Source organism: Mytilus californianus, unplaced genomic scaffold (genome assembly GCF_021869535.1).
Source record: "Mytilus californianus isolate M0D057914Y unplaced genomic scaffold, xbMytCali1.0.p SCAF_19, whole genome shotgun sequence".
NCBI lineage: Eukaryota > Metazoa > Mollusca > Bivalvia > Mytilida > Mytilidae > Mytilus > Mytilus californianus.
In genome coordinates, this window is record NW_026262667.1 from 5,468,856 (window position 1) to 5,495,325 (window position 26,470).

The 26,470-nt window shown below is 30.9% G+C and overlaps 1 protein-coding gene and 1 long non-coding RNA gene across 12 annotated transcripts in view; one reads left to right on the plus strand and one right to left on the minus strand.

Annotated features, from left to right (window-relative positions):
* The window catches only part of LOC127727137 (uncharacterized), a 159,977-nt gene that overhangs the window by 81,369 nt on the left and 52,138 nt on the right, over positions 1-26,470 (plus strand). The window lies entirely within an intron of this gene.
* Positions 1-26,470, minus strand: part of LOC127727121 (uncharacterized) — a 48,045-nt gene that overhangs the window by 18,313 nt on the left and 3,262 nt on the right. For 2 of the 11 annotated variants that reach the window (XM_052234562.1, XM_052234552.1), the window contains exons 2-4: positions 18,083-18,186; positions 7,041-7,172; positions 5,982-6,002 (exon numbers count right to left, since the gene is read on the minus strand). In XM_052234562.1, the coding sequence (XP_052090522.1) occupies positions 5,982-6,002; positions 7,041-7,115 (96 nt within the window). In that variant the 5' untranslated portion in view covers positions 7,116-7,172; positions 18,083-18,186. The other 9 variants (XM_052234555.1, XM_052234554.1, XM_052234553.1 and 6 more) reach the window with 9 other exon arrangements.

Sequence of the window (26,470 nt, forward strand, 5' to 3'; positions counted from 1 at the left end):
GAATTCATTGCAAAAGCAACATATTAAACCAATGTTAAACAAAAATCTTATAGCGTAGTATTCTATAAAATTGAGAAAGGAAACGGGGAATGCGTCAAAGAGACAACAACCCAACCAAAGAGCAGAAAACAATCTATTCCATATTACATTACGACAGAAATTATAACATTATATGGTGATTTTTATTTTGATTTAAAAAAAAATTATAACTATTAAACAAAACATTTTCTTGTATACTTATAATCAGTATCATCCTCATGGAACATGTTAAACACTGAACAGTGCAATCGTTCAGTGCATATAGGGGAGGTAACTTGTTGTCACTAGAATTATCACTGTAATAACATAGCTTAAATTGTAAACTGCAATAAACTGTTTTCATATTGCAATATCTCAGCCTTTTCATGAAGTTTTTATCTGAATGCCTAATTCTTAGCATATTATTGAATATAACTCTTTAATCTTACACTTAGCTATCAGAATTTCTTATTTAAAAAAAATTAAATAGTTGAATACAATTTGTTAATTTTAAAAATTCAAAATACCTTGGTTGAAGTTTGATGTCTTATCACAAATATCCAATTCACTACCAAAAGTACAAAAAAAGATGCTGAACAAAAACAACTATCGATCTTTATTCCTTTAACACTCCACCATAATACACAAATAAAGCATAGTTAGAATGTGAAAATGTTGTTTCAATAGATGACTAAAGTATTTGTGCAGATTACAGAATGTCTTTTTATTACAAGTGCCATAGTTTTTTTAATAACACCTTTTAAAAAAATTTCAGAAATGCATGAGTAACCTATTGAAGCATTTCCGACTGTTACATTGTAAAATGTTGAGTCTATCTTATAGTCTGTCCTTAGCTTTTAACTCTTTCATGGTTATTTTAATTAATCTGCATGTATAATTTCAATAAGCCCTCAAGTGGATTTAAATCTTATAACATATTCACACTGTCTACAAGTCTGTCATGGGAATGGAAGTAAATTAAAAAAAGACCTTATGTTATTTTATGGGTTCATGGACCCATAAATTTGTTTACTTTCAAATTATACATGATTGATAGCATCCTCCATATCAGTCACAATATCCAAATTTGACTAATTTCATCATACAGGCCTCTGCATTCCCCCTTTGAATACATCATGCCTCAGTTTCTAACGTATATTAGAGATTATAAGCACTTTAACCTTTTTATAGAATTGGTCTCATTTTTAAAATTTGAATGAGAATAAAAGAAAATAAGTGTCATATCAGAGTAAGTTTGAACATTATGTAAAATCCTGTCATGACACCTGGCCAGAGTCTATTAATTACCTTCATTATCAAACATAAGGACATTAAAATCTAGATTTATCAAACTTATACCCCATACATATAATTTCATATTCCATAATTTTTCTTCAAGGATTAGTATCATCTCAATCATACATCAAAGAAAAGATTCATAAAGATCCATGATCAGCACCAGAAACTGAGTAACAGTCACAGATTTATTGCACTGGCAGTAATTGTTTGACTGACTGCTTTTATTTGACTGGCAATCAATGTTATGCCAATAATTTGTTGTCTGCCCGCATGCTTACATTTGACAAGCAATCAATGTTATGTCAATAATATGTTGTCAGCCTGTTTACATCAATATTATGCCAATAGTTTGGTGTCAGCCTGCTTACATTTGACTGGCAATCAATGTTATGTCAATGGTGTGTTGTCAGCCTGTTTACATTTGACTGCCAATCAATGTTAAGTCAATGGTGTGTTGTCAAGCCTGTTTTCATTTGACTGGCAATCAATGTTATGTCAATGGTGTGTTGTCAAGCCAGTTTTCATTTGACTGGCAATCAATGTTATGTCAATGGTGTGTTGTCAGCCTGTTTACATTTGACTTGCAATCAATATTATGTCAATGGTGTGTTGTCAAGCCTGTTTACATTTGACTGCCAGTCAATATTATGTCAATGGTGTGTTGTCAAGCCTGTTTTCATTTGACTGGCAATCAATGTTATGTCAATGGTGTGTTGTCAAGCCTGTTTTCATTTGACTGGCAATCAATGTTATGTCAATGGTGTGTTGTCAGCCTGTTTACATTTGACTGGCAATCGATGTTATGTCAATGGTGTGTTGTCAGCCTGTTTACATTTGACTGGCAATCAATGTTATGTCAATGGTGTGTTGTCAGCCTGTTTACATTTGACTGGCAATCAATGTTATGTCAATGGTGTGTTGTCAAGCCTGTTTTCATTTGACTGGCAATCAATGTTATGTCAATGGTGTGTTGTCAGCCTGTTTACATTTGACTGGCAATCATTGTTATGTCAATGGTGTGTTGTCAGCCTGTTTACATTTGACTGGCAATCATTGTTATGTCAATGGTGTGTTGTCAACCTGTTTACATTTGACTGGCAATCGATGTTATGTCAATGGTGTGTTGTCAAGCCTGTTTACATTTGACTGGCAATCAATATTATGTCAATGGTGTGTTGTCAAGCCTGTTTACATTTGACTGGCAATCAATATTATGTCAATGATGTGTTGTCAAGCCTGTTTACATTTGACTGGCAATCAATGTTATGTCAATGGTGTGTTGTCAAGCCTGTTTACATTTGACTGGCAATCAATGTTATGTCAATGGTGTGTTGTCAAGCCTGTTAACATTTGACTGGCAATCAATGTTATGTCAATGGTGTGTTGTCAAGCCTGTTAACATTTGACTGACAATCAATGTTATGTCAATGGTGTGTTGTCAAGCCTGTCAACATTTGACTGGCAATCAATGTTATGTCAATGGTGTGTTGTCAAGCCTGTCAACATTTGACTGGCAATCAATGTTATGTCTATGGTGTGTTGTCAAGCCTGTCAACATTTGACTGGCAATCAATGTTATGTCAATGGTGTGTTGTCAAGCCTGTTTACATTTGACTGGCAATCAATGTTATGTCAATGGTGTGTTGTCAAGCCTGTTTACATTTGACTGGCAATCAATGTTATTTCAATGGTGTGTTGTCAAGCCTGTTAACATTTGACTGGCAATCAATGTTATGTCAATGGTGTGTTGTCAGCCTGTTAACATTTGACTGGCAATCAATGTTATGTCAATGGTGTGTTGTCAAGCCTGTTTACATTTGACTGGCAATCAATATTATGTCAATGGTGTGTTGTCAAGCCTGTTTACATTTGACTGGCAATCAATGTTATGTCAATGGTGTGTTGTCAGCCTGTTTACATTTGACTGGCAATCAATGTTATGTCAATGGTGTGTTGTCAGCCATAACATTTGACTGGCAATCAATGGCATAACATAACCAATTGTCTTTTGACTGCTTGTTTAAATTTGACTAGCCATCAATGTTATGTCAATGATTTGTTGATTGCCAGCTTTCTTTTGCAATGCAATGAATGTTATGTCTATTATCTTTTGACTGCTTACTTACATTTGACTGGCAGTTCCTTTTATGCCAATGATATGTTGAATGGCTTGTTTGCTAACAACATAAGTTTTTATTGCTCATAATATCTTACCATAAATGACAGATAATATGAAATTCAATTTATTTCAAATAAAACATTTTACTTTTTGATGTATACATGCATATACATATTAACTTTACAATAAGCAGAACAAGCTATTTTAAACCCATTATCAGACAATAAAAAGTTATATACATATATATCTTATATATTCAGGTAACCTTTTAGTTTAATAGACATAGCAATTCTCAAGAATTGAAATGATTGCGCAACTTTATAAATTTTCCTCTTAAATCTGTTAAAATAAACTGTTGACACAGAGATATGTCTCGCCTGGCAGCAGAAAATTCACAGAGAGACAATCTGATGGACAGCAACATTGCTAATTAATTCAAAGTCGCTGGACCATGAACTAGGGGGCAGGGCTGCAAATGGTCGACAAACTGAGATGTACTGATTGTATTATGCAACTTTAGAAAACATATCATGGTCTATCATAAGTCGTTCCTATCAAACTTACTTAAGCAGAAAACTTACAATTAAAAATTGGTAATCTATTGAAAGTCACTGGACCAAGATTTACAGGGGCAGGGCCTCGAAATAGTCGTCAATTTGATATGTACTGATAGTAAAGCAATTTTATAGAAGATATAATTGATCTATCACAAGTAGTTGGAATAGATCAAATTGACTGAGGCACAAAACTTAACATTGAAGATTGCTAATTTCAGTCATTGGACCATGACCTGAGGGGCAGGGCCTCAAAATAGTCATCAAACTGATATGTACTGATAGTAATGCAACTTTATAGAAAATATCATTCATCTATCACAAGTAGTTCCTATCAAACTGACTTCAGCAGAAAACTTAACATTGAAAATTGCTTAAAATTAAAAGTCACTGGACCATGACTTAGGGGTCAAGGCCTTGAAATAGTCATCAAACTGATATATACTGAGAGTCTGAGAGTAATGTAACTTTATAGAAAACATCATTGATCTATCACAAGTAGTTCTTATCAAACTGACTTTAACAGAAAACTTAACAATTGTTGCCTCTGACATCTTGGTGTCACAGGCAAGATAAAAATTATAAGAAGCTTTCTGATGTATTCTATAAATATTTTGTTCATCTTCGGGTATTAATCTATTCTTTAAAACTTTATCTCTTGACAAAAATAAGGTGCATTACCAGTATATTTGTTTATAAAAAGTTTTGTTAAAGATTTCAACATCATTTATTAACACATTTATTGGAGTAACAAAAAAAAAAACCCAACAAATATACAATCTGCCAGAAAATTAGAGGTTATCTTATAAAAGTTCAGAAAAGGTAGAGTTGAACAAATCAATACGGGTAGTAATGTTACTCATAAATGGCATTACCTCACAACCAAGTATAATTCCTATAGCTATACTAGGTAATACCAAATCATCCTTACTAGGAACTACCTATCAGTAAGTATCATTCATATTCAATGTATTAGAAAATAACTCTTATCAGAAATTACTTGTGAATCAAGTTATTATTTATATTGAATTTTATAAATACATGTACATGTATTACTACAACCAAATCACCCTTAAAATCACTCAGCATGATGAACATGCAGTACCAAAATCACTATCATACAAGCCATTGCTCAAGATTTCACTCTGGAAATTGGACCCCTCTCTACTGGGTAACCAGATCTAAATTGGTTTTAAAAAAAAATTCTGAAAATGTCCTGTGCTAACTTTTACAAAAGAAATGACCAGGAATCTATTTTTTTTATACTGAAAACACTGCCAAAGTACTACTTTCCAATAGTTTCAAATCACTTTCTGTTGAGTAAAAATGTAACAAATTAACATTATAAGGAATAACTGGTCAATCTATGGCCAAACATGACTAAAATGAATACATTTTACTGGTACATCAAAACATACAATGAAGCAGGCAAATTTATTATTTTGATGAAACTAGGAATGTAAAACTCTGAAAACAAAAATATCAAGGTGGAATCTAGCATGAATTGAAAATTCTGATAGAATTCTTGATTTGGTTCATAAAATGTTTAATGATATTCCATCAAAATTGAGAACATAAACAATGCTGCATTAAATAAATGGAGAATGTGTCTATGGGCCACAGATGCCCCCGCTTGTAAATATGCATGAGTCAACTTCCACATACACTTAATGCCCCCTCTGCTACAGCGGGGGCATAAAAATGATATAAGTTCTGGTGATGTAAAACAATATGGTCAAAACAGTGTTTCTCTTCCTATTTTCTTATTATTAAACCTTTTTTGCAAAAAATTTATCTTCACAATAATTGTCACCATTAATCTTACTAATGTTACATCACAAATAGCAATTATAACTGAACCTTTAACACAAATTTGAATAAATATTTGTAAAATGTAGTGAATTGAAAATAGCTGTGATTTGCGGTGCAGTAAACGGTACATAAAGCATATCATTTATACCTTTTATAACACAATGTACCATTTTTCCTACCTGAATTTCTCTGCTTATTATCTGAAAGCACAATAAAGTCTAAAATTTCCATATTTTTAGCCAAAGGAATTTAACTAATAAATTATAAATGAATCATGGTATGAAACTTTATAGCTATTTGATTGTCTGATGACTATACTTTAGAAATTTTGACTACAGGAAAAATGTCTGAAAGGTAAGAACACTTTATTTCATTTCAAGTCTAAGGGTTTCACAGTGCCATGATACATCAAGCCTGTTGTGTTCATACATGGCAGTATAAGGTACTACCTATATGTATAAACAATTGGTAATGATTACGAAACATACACAGGACTGCTCCAAACATATATTTTTTTCTGAATGATATACACATGAATTAGCCACAAGATAAGGCTTATATACCTAGTCCTGCACTAACATTCTGCAAAGGAAAAAGCAGCAACTACTGGTCTATAATCCTTAACAAATTAAAGCCACCTGTATTCATTTACATGTTTTGACAATGTTATTGGAATCATCACATTACATCCAGATATAAATTCTTAAAACAAGATAAGAAATAAGATGGGACCTCAGAACCAAAGGCCATTGTAATTTCGAACATCAAAATTGGACACCTTGTTGGCTCCTTATTTTTTCTACCCTTTCAATCACGAGAACCTTTTACTCTCCAATGCTGTAGTCAAACAACTAACTAGCATCAAAACAAAATCTACTATATAGTTTTCCAATCAGTCTTTCCATTGCTTGTTTCCTAAGTATCTTCCTAGCATGCATGTCAGTACTTACCATGGCTTGTTTCCTAAGTATCTTCCTAGCATGCATGTCAGTACTTACCATGGCTTGTTTCCTAAGTATCTTCCTAGCATGCATGTCAGTACTTACCATGGCTTGTTTCCTAAGTATCTTCCTAGAATGCATGTCAGTACTTACCATGGCTTGTTTCTTAAGTATCTTCCTAGCATGCATGTCAGTACTTACCATGGCTTATTTCCTAAGTATCTTCCTAGCATGCATATCAGTACTTACCATGGCTTGTTTCCTAAGTAAGTTCCTAGCATGCATGTCAGTACTTACCATTGCTTGTTTCCTAAGTATCTTCCTAGCATGCATATCAGCAAAGTCCATCGCTGTAATATATCTCTGTGCCATCTTGCTTAACGTCTATCTTTAAACTGCACAATAATTCACATCATTAACTTTGGTTTCCTGCAATTAAATTGATAACTTATTAACACTTTTTACAATGAATTAGTGAAAAGTTGAAAAAAGTTTAGCCTTGTTTAAATATATGTTCTTCTTTATTCAAATTTTATATAAAAATGTATATTGTTACAAATAATCATTAATTCAAATCAAATTTCAGATAAAAATGTATGTTGGTACAAAAGTTCAAACAAAACATATTATATCTAATAACCCCATAGGATTTGAAAAATAAAGAATTTTGAAATTACTGGTATTAAAACTGGTAATATTTTGATATAAAACATTAACAATAACACGATGTGTCAATATATGTATCAAATACCGTTAAATCCCATCAGAAAATCAAACATAACTTTAATGACTTGTAAATATAGGCACATATTCTATTTTAGCAACTGTCTGTTTGCAATAACATAATCTGAATAAATGCATAAAGGTCTTTCAGATTTTAGTTTTTGGGGGGTTCCTGTCACATTGACCATATATCTCTCTGTATTCGTAAAGATGCTTCAAACCTAACAAGGTTTAATTAAAAAACAAGGAAACCATAATCTTACAAAATTGCTATTTTTTCTCATGGAATGTTCAATCAGATCTTGAAATTAATAGAATGTAAGTGCCTCATTATTCTTTATTCTTAATTCTTTTGGTCCATTTTTCTTTATTCTTTATATTTTTTGCCCATTATTCTCTATTCTGTAAACCCCCATCCACACCCTCATAGTAGCCATCTTTTATGCATTTAATGCTTATAGGATGATGTTGAGGAAAACACTGCCAAAATATAGTAGTTAGGTACAATAAGTTGTTACGAAGGTTCTAAAAGCTTTTTTTTTTTACATTATTCAAAACAACTCATTCATCACAATTAGCTTCAGATCTTCAGGCATTACAAAACATTTCCAGACTTATACAATTTTCATGAATTTTTCTTTAGATCAACATCTTCAGAAATAAAGAAAAAGTCTGGAAAACTGTTTGATATCATAATGACAGAAGGAAGGAAAGACAGACATGTGTAACACTATATGCTCCAGCCATTTAATTGTGTGGGCATACAAATTAAAACTTGAAATTTAGGATTGTTTTGAACATTTGATAATTGAAAGGTTCATGATAGTTATATGTCATCATGAAACTTTCAAAATTTCCTTTTACCTTTAAAAACATTTAAAAGTTAAATGGTCTGTTGAATTAAATGATTGCCTAGGTATACAAAAGTGATATTTAAAATGATTGATCTAAACATAATTTTTGCTTGTGATTAAAATGTACTGTTACAATCATGAAGGTTAAACAGCAAATATTAACAAGAATGTGTCCATAGGACACCATGATCTGCTAACAGGTAAATGTTCAGTGAACCGTGCAATAGGGGTCATAAAATTTTTTCATATAAGTTTTGAAAAAAAGCAAGATGTACCAGTTTTAAGTTTCAGGTTGATGTAACTAAAGCTTCATGAAACATGTAAATTACCTCAGCCAAAAACTTAAACCAGAGAATGTTCTAATTTCCCACTATCCCATTTCTATGTTCACTGAACCATGTAATCAGTGTAAAAAATGACTATCCAAGTTAAGTGACCACAACTTAATGGTAAACTTCCTTAACCATAACCTTTTACCTGATATGGGACAGACAATCAACGGATACACAGACAAGAAAATATAATGCCCATCTTCTATCATAGGAGGGACAAAAAATGACCAAACTGCAAGACCCTGCTAAAATCTATTTCTGTTTAGATACGTTAGAAAAACTGAGAGAAAAATAAAACAGTCTTGAACGTGGACATTTGGTACTGGCAAACCTACAAAAAATAAACTAGCTCTTAGCTAGATAGCAGGCTGTTATTCTGATCACAGTAGTATACTGCTATAAAACATTAAATGGAATTTAACTCACACAAACTGCTGATGACTATGAAAGAAAAATTAAACAATACATTTCATTCTTTTAAATTGTTTTAGAGTTTCACTTATCACCAATATTTTATCTTTGTGTTAAAAAAAAAATTAAATAACTTACTATTAAGATAACCTTCCTAGTATATCACATTTAGTTGTTTTATGCAGAAACGTGGCAGAAACTCAATTACTATAAAGCATGGAGCATAATATTTCATGAACCTGTTGTCATCTTTCTTCTAGGTATTGTACAATACACACTTAAAAAAACACAGATAACCCCTGTCCATACAAAACAATTATTACTGCCTCAACGAGCACGTCAACTCGAGATTTAAACCATTTGTCTTATTATGCTTCCATGTTTCTATCTTATGAATGAATCTTGATCCTTTATATAAATAGTGGAAACCCTTTATAGATCACTTAGATTTTCCCGATCAAAGGTACTGATGTTCCATTATGATCTTTATAATAACAAAGTTTTAACTCTTCTGTTGTTATGTTTAACATTTCATTGGTTTCAACAAATAAAATCTATGGAAAACTTGAATACTACAAAATATTTACATAAATAAGTCAAATGATGCAGTAAATTATTACAATGTATATTCTTTCAACACAATGTTGTTCCTGCTATATATTGAATAAATGATTTTGTACTGAAGTTGATAGGATTATATTTGAAACATGCTGGCATCCAGCCACTGCAAGGGAGATAAACAGTCCCACATATTGACCAATTTGAATAATTTGTCATCAATATTTTTTATGAAAAAACTTACTCTTTTTTACAATATTCTTGTAATAATTTTTCAGCTGTTTTATAAACATTATAAATAGATTGACCACATCAAGTTTCATTTTGTAGTCATTGAATGGAAAATCAACAAATTTATAGTAATTAGCTTAATTTTTGTTTAATAATGCATTTATTTATTTTTTTTCAGTTTTCATAAATGATGTTAAAAGTATTCTTTTAAATTTTCGTTTTTTTTCAAGGATTTTTTTGTCTATTATACATACCTTCAATGTAGGGAAATTTAGTTTAATATAATACAAAAATGTGTACGTCAAACGTGCAGTGTCTATGTAAATCAACAGGAATAAATGAAACACTATGATTTTGCATTTGGTATTGAAATTTAATAAACTAGAGATATGATTATTGTTATCAAAACTTAGCTTTAAATGTCTATTGATATACAATATTTTAAATGTTTGAACATTGTGTGTCAATATACTGCTAATGTATAAAATATATAATGACATATGTAATTAATAGAGTTGTCAAGAGCTACACTACTCAAAACATTGTACTCAATAACTTTACTACATCAGAAATGTACAGAAGAAAACAATATTGATTTCATATACTAAACATACAGTTTACTCTTATCAAGAATGAAAAATTCATAAGCATTCCCTTGTGGTTCCTAAATCTAAGCCTTAGCCAGGATGTTTTATTCAGACCTCCTTGGTCTATCAGACAATGTCATCTCATTATTTCTTCTTGTGAATTTCAACAAGCTTTTGTCAGATCATGCATGGACCCCTACCCATTCAATGGTGTACATTGGATATAAGAAAATTAAACAAGAGAAAACTTTTGTTGTTACCCAGGCCTACTGTTCATGTTTCTACATCTTTTACAGTTTTTACTTCATAACCAAGCACATTATGATTTTGTTATTCCCATATTGTTTTGTCACATTTTTTTCTCAGCATTTCATTGAAATACATAATTACTGTCAGCAATTAAAATCATATTTTAGAATTGAATGGTTCTTTTTGGAATTTTATTGGCGTGTTAAAGCTTAACAGAAGCACATTTTGTAAAAAGAAAGGACGCATTATATTTAAAATGCATGCCATTCAATGCTTTTACAACCTATATAAATTTACAAACAGAAGCATTCAATTCTTATAAATACATTTTTAAGCTACAACCATGATATTTCAAGTTAAATCAAGCCTTTCATTTGTTTTCTATGCATTACTTTTAACACTGTCATCTAGAGCATGTGCAGTTATAGATGTTGCTTTTTATAGGGAAATAAAATATAACTTTTGGAATGCCTTGGTTAATCAAATATACCGAATGGTATGAAACTTCTATGAAATGTAATTATATAGGAATATAACAAATGCATTTTGTGCTTTTCAAATTATGTGATTGCTGCTGTCTTTGTAAAATTCTAATGCTGACTGCCCAAAACTAAGTCCATTCATTAGTTAAATACATTAAAACAGAAATCAAAGTTTTTTCTTCAGATGCTATTTTTTTCTAAAAGAAGCGTCTGTCTAAGTTTCATAACATTCCATGAAGGTATAACAAAGTTAATGGTGTAATAAAAATGATTTAAAAAAAAGATTTCCAAAGTTTCATTAATTTCTTTGAAGATAAAATTCATGATCCTGACTGTATATAATTTTTTTCTGTAAAAAAAAATAAATCCTTTATTTCAATATACCATGAAAAAGTAAAAAAAAATAATTTCAAAATTTTGTTCTCTATGCTGTCTGACTTGATCATAAAAAAGCTTCTGCCAAAGTTTCATAAAATTCTATGAAGGTTTAACAATGTTATTGATGTATAATAACTTTCAACTCGGATTGTATTTTAATGTAAACAGCAAAAAAAAGTCAATTTATCAGTAAAAAACAAAAGACTAGCTATCAAAAGCAAAAGTTTGAAAATACTTTTTCTTTATTTTTAGTATTTTTTTATAATAAAAAAGCTCCTGTCCAAATTTCATAAAATTTCATGACAAAGTAATTGATGTCTAAAAAAACTTTAACAGACTGAACCTAAAGGTTGGTGACGCTGAAAACAGAACATAAAATCTGTATCACTCATTCAACCCAACAAAATGTTGCATGCTGGACAAAAATCATGAGATCATTTCACCAAAACATGCTCCCAATACAAGAGGTTCTAGATAGGGTTTACAGAATAAAGAATTATGGGCCAATACTGCAGCAAAATGGGCCAGATAAATAAAGAATAGAGAAAAATAGGCGAAAAAATAAAGAATAGAGAATAATGGGGTGCTAAAATCTAAAGAATTGAGAAAAATTGGTAAAATATAAAGAATAGAGAAAAATGGTCTAAAGTTTAAAGAATACAGAATTGAAGGGCACCCATCCAGACCCTCATACACATGCACATAAAAGTGAAATACTTTGTGTCTTGTACATATGTTCTATTTTTAATATATGAAGACACGTTTTACAAGGTTGAAATTGTAATCATATAAAGCAATTATAGTAGCATCTGAGTATGAATAAAAATTGCTGAGCCGTTTCAGAGAAAAAAAAACATTTTATATATTTTTTAATAATGTCTAAAGTAAAATATCTCCTTGATACTATCTGTACAAGGTCCTCTTCTCATCTAATGGTCTCTATTCTTAATTGTTTGTTAAGTTGTGTCATTGGCAATCATACCACATCTTCTTATTTTTATATCGACAAGGGTTTTGATAAGACTAAATATTATTTAAATTTAAAAAATATCTGACACCAAGATAAGAAATGGAGGTTATATCCTATATAGCCACAACAAAATCATGCAGATGAAAAATTATATTAAAATTATTAAAATCATCCAAATTTTTTATAAAAGCAGATCTTTATTTAATTTAAAAACGGATTTGAGAAAAACTGATAATACTATTCAGCTAATCAATGATTCTTGATCTGTAATAAATGCACAAAATTGTATTCTAAAATCCTCATCATTGACAGTTGATTACAAAACAAGGGAAGACAGATGTGTAACAAACACGCTTGCCAAACTAGAACTCCAAGAACTACAATATAGACATACAAAAGCTTGTATCACTATTTTAACCAGCATCTGTCTACAACAGGCTCAGTTAATTCACATTACTAGTAAAGGGCCGCACATTAATTCACTCACTTATGCCTGTTACTAGTTAAATTGAGAATGGAAACGGGGAATGCGTCAAAGAGACAACAACCTGACCAAAGAGCAGACACCTATTAGTCTAGATATTACAATAAGAAGGCAAGACTTGTTTATACTGGCACTTTGGGCAAAGTGTGTCCTTGCGTTTGCATCCTTTTTTGTTTTAAATAAGGAGATGTGGTATGATTGCCATTGAGACAACTATCCACCAGTATCCAAATGATGTGGATGTAAGCACTTACATGTCACAGTACGGCCTTTAACACTGAGCAAAACCCATACCTAATAGTAGCTATAAAATCGTTCTCTTGTAAAAAATCTGTTTGAAGTCTATGCTACATTCACTAAGTTAATTCCAATTCAAATATGGGAGTTTTATCTCCAATCTCATACTTCGACCTGATATTTTCCTCTTTACAAAAATATAAATATTTCTTACTTCAAATAATGTTCTTCCCTTCTTGATTTCTCTATTCATAATATAAAATCACTTAAGATATGCTCAATATTCCATTTAATTACAGTTTTAATTGGAGATTGATTTTACTATTATTTTACCATTTAAAGTATGTCTGTATAATTACCTGCGACTATGGATTGTATTATTCCCTAAGTTTATCATACAATGTTGAATTGAAAGAGACTATTACATATCAAAAGCACTCAATATACTTCCTTTCAATTCAACTCCATTCAAATACCTTCTCATGAAAAAGGTTCACTTTATCTTTAACCAATAATATATTATTGTATATCAATTTAAATATTTGTTTAAAATCTGTGCAAACAATAGCAAATCCAATAAAATGAAAGTCTGAGGATTAAAGTCTTTTGAGAAGGATTTCACCACATCAAATGTGGAAAGCTTGCATTCAATATGTAGGATTATCTACCGTCTCAAATCTTATTAATGATATCGTTACTTATGTGAGGTGTGCTGCTATACAGGGAAAAAACAAGGTTATCTGTTCTTGAATTCTAGAAAGACTATGTTAATACAATTACTAACTAACTTATATTAGTAATAAAATAATTCTTTTTTGTGAGTTTGATTTCATTTGGAGGAAGCATTGATATCAAGACAGATGCCATATTAAATAATAAATACTTTCTGAATAATCCAATTTTTTTGGTTAATGAGGTAGGCTAAAAGGTCTGTAGGTGATAAATCTAAAACAAAGTTTTACCATCCCAAAATCATTTTTACAACAATTTTTTTTCAGTAAGTTACCTTGGCCTTTTACTGAAAGCATAACATAAACTTAACATATCAATGATCCATGTAAATGAGGTCAAGGTCAGATGAACCCTAACAGACGGACATGTACATCTTACAATTATACCATACACCAAATACAGTTAGTATATTGCATAAAGCATCTGAAAAAACAGACCTAACTATAAAAACTAAACAATGAACCATAAAAAATCAAGTCAAGGTTATATGCACCATGCCAGACACCATATAGTTGATCATTTGCTTATAGTATCTGAGAAACAGACAAAACCATGAAAACATAACATTGACAAACAAACAATGAAAATGAGGTCAAAGTCAGATGAATCCTGCCAGACAGACATGTACACATTACAATCATTCCATACCAAATATAGGTGACCTACTCCATATAGTATCTGAGATTTAGACATGACCACGAAAACTTAATCTTGATCTCTGAAATGAGGTTGAGATTAGGTGAACCATGTCTGATGGACAAGTTGACCTTGTAAGTGTAGGATTAAATATTGTCCGCCACGAAATTATGTCCAACGGACACTTTTTCATAGTAATTTGTGTCCACGGACATAACGTCATTATGAAATATCGTCTGGACGATATTTACCTATGAAATCGTGCCCACACATGTGAAAAAGTGTCCTTCAAAGAAAGGACAATATTTCATATGAAAAAGTGTCCTTCATAGAACATGTAGAAAGGACAGAATCACGTGAAAAAGTGTCCACTCTCAATACCTACAAAATATATACAGTTCTTAATCTAAATTGAAGTTTTAAAATTAGCATGGGGGTTTTGTCTCTATTAAAACATGGCATGCAAACTGGAGTACTGAATTCATACAAAATGTGATCATCACCATGTGTAATTAAACATACATTATACAATAAAACATGTGCTAATACACACACAAACAGTAATACATTTAATAGAACTTAATATGAACTATGTGAATAATAATACATGTAATTCATTTCAATTTACAAAATCATGTAATATTCAAGAATAGTACTCATAAATACTGTTCTTCCTTCATTTGGCCTTTCTTGTTCCATTTTTGTTTATATTAAATTATAACTGGATCTTAATTGGTTTGTTTTAGTAATAGAAAATTAAATATAGCTAAAATATTTCAGTGACTTATTTATTATCTCCCTTTAAAGGACACTTTTTACTGTGAAAAAATGTCCTCTTATTAAAAATCAACCTTTAAAGGACAGAATTTAATAGTATTTTATCATGAAATTATGTCCGATTGAATGGACACTTTTTCACAGCATTGGACACATTAAAATATATCTTTTCTGTGAAAAAGTGTCCAAGTGGACACTTTTTCACAGGACACTTTTATGGTTCACATAAGGATCCCATATACCAAATATATTTATCCTATTACATAATAAGTGAGTGTTTCACATGACAAAAAAACTATACATTTTTTCAAGCAGTCGTTGATCAAATGAAAATGAGGTCAAGGACCATTGACATATATGACAGACAGAAACTTCTCAACATAAGGTATTTGGATACAAGGTATGAAGCCTCCTGGTCTTTTACCTTCTAAAATAAGAAGCTTTATACATTTACTTTACAACGTCGTCGCTGGATAGTAATCCCTATGTTTCGCAGCCAAAAACTATAATTAACTAATGACAAAACAAAAAGAAGTATTTATTTTGGTTTTAGCTTTTGATTTACAATACTTTTAAGAAGTGTCTTTGATTTCATGTTTTAATCTATCCCAAATAGTCTGACTGTCTATTTCTCTATTTTGATATTGATTTAAAAAGTTTGTAATCAAATTATTAATTAAACTTTGATTTGCTCTATTTTCTAAGACAGAGTTACTTAGTTTCCAAAAACCACACCCAAGTCCCATAACTTATGAGGAAAAACAGTCAAAATTAAAAGGTGACTTTTATCTATGGAACCAAACATATTTTACATATCAAACAAGAGGCTCTCAAGAGCCTGAATCGCTCACCTTTAATTTTTTGCTTAAATCTTTCATCAATGATTATTTTTGCTTTTCAATATATATTAATGAGTGGCTTAAAATGCCATTTAAATGTTCTTTGTATCTGTCATATTTTCTTCAAAAGCAAAAAAATGCATTTTATCCCTATGTTCCATTTTAGCCATAGTGGCTAGGTTTCTTGACGTACAAGGAAATAAAATACAAAATTTATACTAGATACTCTGAAACTCATTCAGCCCAAGTTTGGCTGAAATTGATTCAGCAGTTTCAAAGGAGAAGATATTTTAAAGAACTAAATGAACAAATTGTGAAAAATTGTCTTTGAAGGGCAATAACTCCTTCAGGGGTCAATTGAAAATTTTTGTCATATAAAAACTTATTTGTAGATCTTACTTTGCTGAACATTTTTGCTGTTTACAGTTTATCTTTATCGATAATATTTTCAAGATAATAACCGAAAACTGCAAAATTTCCTTTAAATCATCAATTCAGGGGTAATAACCTAAAAATCAGATACCCGATTTGGCTGATAATTTCAGGGCAGGTAGACCTTGACCTAATGAATACTTTAACTTCTTGTCTGATTTGCTCTAAATGCTTTAGTTTTTGAGATATAAGTCAAAAACTGCATTTTACCCTATGTTCTATTTGTAGCCATGGCGGCATTGTTTTCTGAGGAAACAGAAAATAAAACACAAACTTTATATTAGATAACCTAAGAATCATTCAGCTTAAGTTTGGTTTAATTTGGTTCAGTAGTTTCAGAGGAGATGATTTTTTAAAGTTAGAAAACATGATAAACAAAATGTGTAAAATTGTCATTAAAGGGCTATAACTCCTTAAAGGGGTCAATGGACAATTTTGGTCATTGAACTTATTTGTAGATCTTACTTTGTTGAACATTTTTGCTGTTTACAGTTTATCTTTATCTATAATTATATTCAAAATAATAACCAAAAACTGCAAAATTTCCTTAAAATTACCAATTTAGTGGCAGCAACCCATCAATGGGTTGTTAGATTCATCTGAAAATTTCAGGGCTGATAGAACTTGACCTAATGAACATTTTTAACCCTGTCAGATATTCTCTAAATGCTTTAGTTTTTTAGATATAAGCCAAAAACTGCATTTTACCCCCTATGTTCTATTTTTAGCCATGGCAGCCATGTCTTTTGACCAAACAGAAAATAAAACAAAAACTTTATTCTAGATACCCTAAGGATCATTCAGCTTAAGTTTGGTTGGAATTGGTTCAATAGTTTCAGAGGAGAAGATCTTTGAAATAGTTTACACCGGACGGACGAAGGATAACGACTGACGCCAAGTGATGGCAAAAGCTCACATTTCCTTTTAGGAAAGGTGAGCTAAACAAGGAAAATTAATTTATCATTAAATATGCTTTAAAAAGTTGACAAGCTGTTCATGTAAGTCTGGAACAATTATTAAAATTTAAAAAAGACTTCATATAGATCATTAAAATCTAAAGCAAACTTGAGTTATCACAAGAAAGGTTAAAAATTGTGCATTTTAGAATTTAAAGTAATTTACATTGTAACTCACGAATGACAATGATGTAAATTGTAAAAAACAAAAGCGAAAAATTTCTTGAGGATTCATTTGAGAAAATTTGATTTATTTTAAGACATGCTTATATGGGTAGATGTAAGAATGAGCAGATAGAGAACCAACACCTAAAATTCCAAACCTCTGGGCCAAACCAAACCTGAATTGACGACTTATAAAAAGAACTTGTGAACAAATGAACAATTCCTACCACTATATGTAGGGCCAAATGAATGGTTCATGCCATAATATGTTAGGGCAAATATAGAAATTGGAAAAATCAGATATACCATCAGTTCTTTGCCAACATGTTCCTTTAGCACTTATTGTCCTGGAAGACATCTTGAAGATTTTGGTAATAACCTGTTACATCTCAGATGGTCATGTGATCACCCTGAAAAATATATGTGTTTATGGTTGAGAAGATATTAAAAAATGTTAAAAGTAAAGATGGGCAATTTCAAAATTAAAAAATGTCGTGTGAAGGAGGGCAAAAGTGACATAGTTCTTGAAAGATATATATTAGTCATGTCACCAAAATTGCTGTGATCAACATTGTGTTCATTCTAAAAAAAAAAACAGGTTGTTTTATGAAAAGCAAATGGCATGAATAAAAAAAATGTTGGGTATACATTAATGAGAGAGATAGCAACCCAAATAAACAGAATACCAAAAAGTCATATTGAGGAAAACACACAGTCTTAAACATAGACAAGTGGCAATACCAAAAAGTCATATTGAGGAAAACACACAGTCTTAAACATAGACAAGTGGCAATACCAAAAGTCATATTGAGGAAAACACACAGTCTTAAACATAGACAAGTGGCAATACCAAAAAGTCATATTGAGGAAAACACCCAGTCTTAAACATAGACAAGTGGCAATACCAAAAAGTCATATTGAGGAAAACACACAGTCTTAAACATAGACAAGTGGCAATACCAAGTCATATTGAGGAAAACACACAGTCTTAAACATAGACAAGTGGCAATACCAAAAAGTCATATTGAGGAAAACACCCAGTCTTAAACATAGACAAGTGGCAATACCAAAAAGTCATATTGAGGAAAACACCCAGTCTTAAACATAGACAAGTGGCAATACCAAAAAGTCATATTGAGGAAAACACCCAGTCTTAAACATAGACAAGTGGCAATACCAAAAAGTCATATTGAGGAAAACACCCAGTCTTAAACATAGACAAGTGGCAATACCAAAAAGTCATATTGAGGAAAACACCCAGTCTTAAACATAGACAAGTGGCAATACCAAAAAGTCATATTGAGGAAAACACCCAGTCTTAAACATAGACAAGTGGCAATACCAAAAAGTCATATTGAGGAAAACACCCAGTCTTAAACATAGACAAGTGGCAATACCAAAAAGTCATATTGAGGAAAACACCCAGTCTTAAACATAGACAAGTGGCAATACCAAAAAGTCATATTGAGGAAAACACCCAGTCTTAAACATAGACAAGTGGCAATACCAAAAAGTCATATTGAGGAAAACACCCAGTCTTAAACATAGACAAGTGGCAATACCAAAAAGTCATATTGAGGAAAACACCCAGTCTTAAACATAGACAAGTGGCAATACCAAAAAGTCATATTGAGGAAAACACCCAGTCTTAAACATAGACAAGTGGCAATACCAAAAAGTCATATTGAGGAAAACACCCAGTCTTAAACATAGACAAGTGGCAATACCAAAAAGTCATATTGAGGAAAACACCCAGTCTTAAACATAGACAAGTGGCAATACCAAAAAGTCATATTGAGGAAAACACCCAGTCTTAAACATAGACAAGTGGCAATACCAAAAAGTCATATTGAGGAAAACACCCAGTCTTAAACATAGACAAGTGGCAATACCAAAAAGTCATATTGAGGAAAACACCCAGTCTTAAACATAGACAAGTGGCAATACCAAAAAGTCAAATTGAGGAAAACACCCAGTCTTAAACATAGACAAGTGGCAATACCAAAAAGTCATATTGAGGAAAACACCCAGTCTTAAACATAGACAATTGGCAATACAATATGGCAAGCTTTTATAGTCCAGAAAAGTTGTGAATGACAGTTCATAATAGACATATTACCAACATTTAAATAGAAATTTTGTCCCCTGCACAAAGCAGTGTGGAGGACATAAAAATACTGGGTGTCCTTCCTGTCTTGTAAGCACTCTCTGGTGATCAGTTCTCACCAGAATTTTATGAAATTTATATCACAAGTTTATATCAGCAATGTCTCGGACAAGCACAAAAGTCAGTGCATTTCAACTATCTTTTAAAGGAGTCATTAGATATAAGAAGATGTGGTATGAGTGCAAATGAGACAACTCTCCATCCAAGTCACAATTTGTAAAAGTAAACCATTATTATTCCATGCCCCTTGGAAATTTTAATTAAATAGAAAATTTCGGAGTTATGTCCCTTTGAATATAATTTATATTGAATTTTAAGCACTCTCACACCAACATATCTTGTCAAATTTAAAAAAATATATTATCTCAAAGGTTTATATCAGCTAGGTTTTTGAAGATTGCTAACCAACTATTCTTTTACAGGAGTTATGCCTCTTTAAATAGAAATTATATGGACAATAACATTATTAGCAATCTAATGCCTATGTCTATTGTAGGATATTACATGTATGAAACAGTTTAAAAGAACCAAAAACAATTTTTGGTTTGGACTAATTGTCCTTGGAAAAAAAGCATGTGTATTGGTAGGGAAAATTTAACCCTGTTCTTTTATCAAATAACTATACAAGTTCATGTTTTCATTGAAAAATAAGACCCTTATCACACATCTTTCACCTTATATTGTTTGTACACATTTTTTTATACCACTGCAATAGAATGGAATAGTGATTTTTTTGCATTGGATTTTGTCATTTGGGCATTTAATTTTTGCAGTAATAATTGGTAGTTACAGCATATTTCCTGTACCATACTTTCACTGTGATTTATCATATGCAACGACCTATACAGTTTTTTTGTTTTCATTATAGGATGATTAAATTAGAACACTTATTCACCAATAAAAATGACTTTCATATTTTTGTAGAATACTGACAGCAGGTAATTTCCCTATCTATTCCAAAAATTGACAGAGTAAATCAATATTGAATTTTTATCTTGAATCAATACTTCACTTTGATACACATACAATTATGTCATAAAGGTGTTAAACATGTCTCCAACAATGCCTTATTTGTATAAAGAGCCCTAATAACTGATAACTATCTGTCATTATTACAAAGACAGGAGACAATATAAATACTCTTCAATCTTTATTCCGCTATTTATTCAGATAACGCAAATTTACAATGTACTTCAAAAATGTCAATTATATTCAGTCATAAGGTTATCATCTCCTGACAATGTTTTATGTAGGTATGTTTAAGACTTCAGGTGTTGTTGCTATGCAGAATTATTTCTGTTGGACCATTTTTCGCATCCTAATCAAAGTGTGTTACAGCCTCTGTAGATATTATAGTTTCCTTGTCTTCATATAACTTTTATTCAGGTTGATCATTTTTTTAAATATCAAGCAATTAACATGAGCAAAAAAGGTTTTGATAGAAAAATACTTAAAAAGGGATAACATGAATTCCAGAAAACTGAAAGCACAACAGATCACACAACTCCTCCAAATATAGATATAAAAACAATAACATACGTCACATGGTACAAATAGCTTGACTTGGTACAGGCACAAAATATGATTGGGTAAACATTAAATCAGTTTCATATGAACGCAAACCTATCAATGTATTGATTTTGGGTATTTGGTCTTCCATGTTTGTTGTTTCGGAACCATGACACAAAAGCACCAAAAACAGTGTTTTTACTAGTTTTAATGTACAGCATTTATATGTCATCAGATAATCTATAATTTTTTATCTTTCTTTATTACAACCTAAATTTTTGGTATGGTCATAATTATAAATTAACTGTTTACAAAACTTTGAATTTTTGAAATACTAAGGCTTTTCTACCTCAGGAATAGATTACCTTAGCTGTATTTGGCAAAACTTTTAGGAATTTTTGGTCCTCAATGCTCTTCAACTTCGTACTTTATTTGGCCTTTTTAACCTTTTTTTGATTCGAGCGTCACTGATGAGTCTTTTGTAGACTAACAAACAAAATCATAGAAGTTTTTTTAACAAATTTTCTTGCCATTGGTAAATTTTATTTTCAATTTTATGTAGAGCTGCATTTTATATAACCAGTGCATCTTTTTAATTCTTGTTTCATCTTTTTCATTATATTTTAATACATGGTCTAAAGAGAGCCCTTTCAGCAAACATAAGTACAATTTTTACATCAACATTTTGATGCATCAGATGAAATCAGACAAATAATATCTCAAGATCTTTATAGTGATGCCCATGGCAAATATATTAAGGCATCTGAATCCTCTCTTAATTTAATCATTCAAAAGTTCCATTGAACCCTGTGTCTTGTCTGCAATTGCTGATATCAATGCAAAAGTGTAAATGTTGACTGTCAAAAGCTTAGTCCATTTATTAAAATATGGAAAAAATTTAAAACTTTTTCTTCAGATGCTATTTCTTGATGTTGAAGAAGCTTCTGTCTAAGTTTCATAACATTCAATGAAAGTTTAACAAATTTATAGATGTCTTAAAATTTTAATCACAGACTGTATGAAAAAGTTTACTGCAAAAAACTGAGTCCACAAATCAGTAAAATACTGAGAAATGAGGAATAAAAGAGCTGCGCCATGAGCACATGATACGCCCATCCCCATTTTAGCTCGAAACTTCAATAACTCTGCAATGTCATACCAGAAATTTATAAACAAGAAAATGCAGCTTATTTCAATAGATATAAACAAGCCTACAAAGTTACATGAAAACTGCTCAAGGCATTTTTGAGTTATTGTCAGAAAACTAGAAAATCCCCCCTTTTTTATGAATAAAGTCCCAAGTGTAATCCAAAATTTATAATAATCAAAAGGGAGCTTACGTCAATAGATATAAACAATTCCCCAAAGTTTCATGAAAATTGGTGAAAACGTTTTTGAGTAATTGTCAGAAATGTTGATGACGGATGAAGGTATACAATAATACGTCCCGTAAACATGCATATAAAAATATATCCATAACTTTGCTTTAGACATTATAGCCATAAAAAAGCTTTTACAAAAAATCCATAAAGGTTTGACAAAGATTTTAGTGTCTAAAAATACTGTAACCACAAACTGAAACATGATGTTGATGAGGCCAACAACAGAATGTAGGATTGCTGTATCTGGCTTCAACAACAAAATGTTGAAGGGTTGACAAAAAAGAAGTTAGTATGTATTTACATAATAAAAAATTTGTAAGGGGTTCCACGGAACCCTGTGTCTCACCTGCGATTACTGCTGTCAGTGTAAAAGTGTAATGTTGACTTTAAAAGTGAGTCCATTTATCAGCAAAATACAAAATTCTAAAAAAAAATCAAACTTTTTCTTTAGATGCTATTTCTTTGTCTTAAAGATTTAGCTTCTGTCCAAGTTTCATAACAATCCAAGACAGTTTACAAATTAATCATGTCAAAAAGATTTAATCCAAGACTGTCTGTAAATGATAACTGTCAAAAACTAAGTTCATCTATCAGAAAAATACTGAAAATGAAAAAAATATATTTTCAAAAGTTTGCTTCAGACTTTATCTCTAAATCATAAAAAAAGCTTCTGCCAAAGTTTCAGAAAATTCTACATGTATGAAGGCTTGACAAAGTAATTGATGAGTAAAAAACTTCAAACCCCAAACTGTATCAACTTATTACCTGTAATAAAAACTAAGTCAGTGAAATACGGCAAAAATGAAATAAATATTTTTAAAATTTTGCTCTGGATACTGTGTTTTGTTCATAAACAAGCTTCTGTCCAAATTTCATAAAATTCCATGAAGGTTTGACAAAGTTATTGATGACTGAAAAACTTTACCCTCAGAGTAAATTTCCCAGCAGGCACTCAACGTTGATTCAACGTTGAAACAAGGTTGTTTCTCAACGTTGAAACAATGTCAAATTTATGTTTGATTTTGAAAATTTGAATTAACGTTGAAATTTCAACGTTGAGGTTCCAACATCCATTCAACGTTGATTTAAGGTTGAATAGTAGTTGTAAGTTTATTAATAAAATTTAGTATAAAGCTACATAAACATTTATACCTGCTTTCCAATTTTTGTGCTGTTGTTAGATGTAGACAGGCAGCCTGGCTGTACAGGTTTTTTTTTAATGTTTTTTTCTCTCACCAAGATAGATAAGTTAAATTGGAGACATCTAAATAAATACATCAATTGTTACTGATACAACATTCCGTGCTTGTACAGTCAATAATCTAGACCATAAATGTCATATCTTAAGATCCTGTTGGCTTCTGTGTCTCTCATATTTAAATGTTAAATTTATTGAAAAATGTGTATTTATCTATTAGGAACAAGAAAAACTACAAGAAGGAATAGCTGAAATGATTGTGTGCGTCCAATTGTATTTCAAGATAACTAAACATAATTATCTAAATTGATATACAAGTGGACACCTACCATTTTTTGATATATTCTTACTTGTAGTTTTTCTTGTTGTGAATAGCTATAAAAAATACAAATTATTCAATGAATTTGAATAAAAATTATGACATACACTTTATTCCCACCACAGAAAGCATCACCAAACAGAAAGAAGATGTTGAATAGTTCTAAACAAATAGTCCTTTAAATATTAAACGACTGACCAATGTTAAGCCCTTCTTAAAAGTAGTATATCCAAAGAAGAGTGAAGACATTATTAGATCCAACTTGTGTTCAGGATGATAGCAATACTTCTGAAAATACGAAGATGCTGCATGACTGCTATTAAATCAGATAACTCTCCACAAAACACCAATTGTCCTTGATTGTATATACGTGTAAATATATTTCTCTAATTCTTCGTCAATTAATCCCTTTCTGCACCCATTGTATAAAAAAAATTTAATCAACGTGTGGTTTGTTTGATCTCAGTTCTTCATTGGTTAAAATCCGATTATGACGTCGAATTTTCTTGCTTTCCTCTGAATTTCCTATTGTGACGGCATGAAAAAAGGCGACCATGCCTGATGACGTCACATAGAAAGAACACATCTTTTTGCAGATCATTCAAAAAGAAGGAATACATTTGCCTGCGTAAATTGTTTGAAAATCATTAGAGAAACAGATTCCACCACCAAATCTCGTGTAATACGATATTTATCCACTCTCGACAGTTAAATTTTAAATATTTAAAACGCTCGGCGAGCCTCGCGTTTTAAATTTGAAAATTTAACTGTCTCGAGTGGATAAATATCGTATCACACTCGATGCAGTGGTAGAATCTATATATATTACCCTCACACCTATAATTGGTATAAACAATTAAATGAATACAAATTTACTGAGGAACAATATCAAATTTAGTAATACAATGATATTTCTTTTGATACAAGATTTATTTTATAAATTCATTTGCTATCTTTGTCTCTTTTTGTCCTTTTTGCATGTCAACTTTCTTCCACCACTTCGAGATCTTTCTGAGGCAGACTTCAAGTTCAAGCAGGAGGGATCTTTATCAGATATGTGTTTCTCAGTGACATCTTTATACTTTTGCAGCATATTTAACCTCTGGAAAAGATAAGATGATAATAAATATAAATTGTATGTCCTGAAAAGATACTCTAAATTTGAGCCACTTTCAATTTGTTTCTAGAAGCAATGAAAAATAAAACCATAACAACAAAACACATATTGTAATAAGGTAATCATTAATACAAAAAAAATTATATGCATTAATGTTTACTATTAGTAGTTTTTGTTAATGAAGAAGCATCTACTCGGGATTTGTAAGATTGCAGGTTTGACTATGTAATTGATAACCATGAAAACACTTTACCCATGACGTTTTTTTATTGATGACTGCACAAGTCTATTAACATGAAATAAAGAGCTTTACTAGAATACTGTATATAAGACAAACACTGAAACATAATATGGATTGTAAGGTTAACAAAAATAGAATGAACAAGATTAAACTTTGAACACAAATGATATATACAGACAAAAAACCTACCTTCAATGATTTTATAGACTGGAATTCCCAAAACTGAATTTTGATTTTGCTCCACTTGATGCATTTCAGCCATTGATTTGTTTGACAAGATTCTGTAAAATAAATAATACATGTTTACGATAATGGACTGCTAACATTCAGCGCAAGGTTCAATACACATACAGTAAGAAACATTACAAGATAATGTTTTATGAAAAGGAAATATAATGAATTTTAAATGATAGTATTTACTTTGTACATGTATGTTCTCAATCATGCTAAACGCATGTCCTTAATACTAAATTCAACTTATTCTTTTTAGTGTGTTATACATGTATGTGTAATATTATAGTCTACTCTTCACATAAATAATTGTCTTTGTCGAATATATATTGTTGAATTTGTGTTTGGCTAGCAGGTGATAATTCTATTATTTTTCTTAGTTAACTAATAGCTTAAAGTTTCTAATGCATGTAATAATGTCATTATTACATACATTAGAAACTTTTAGCAATTAGTTAACTAAGAAAAATAAAAGACCTTTCCTTGTTATTTTCTTTAAAGTTGTGTTGTCTTTTTGTATTGATGTATGG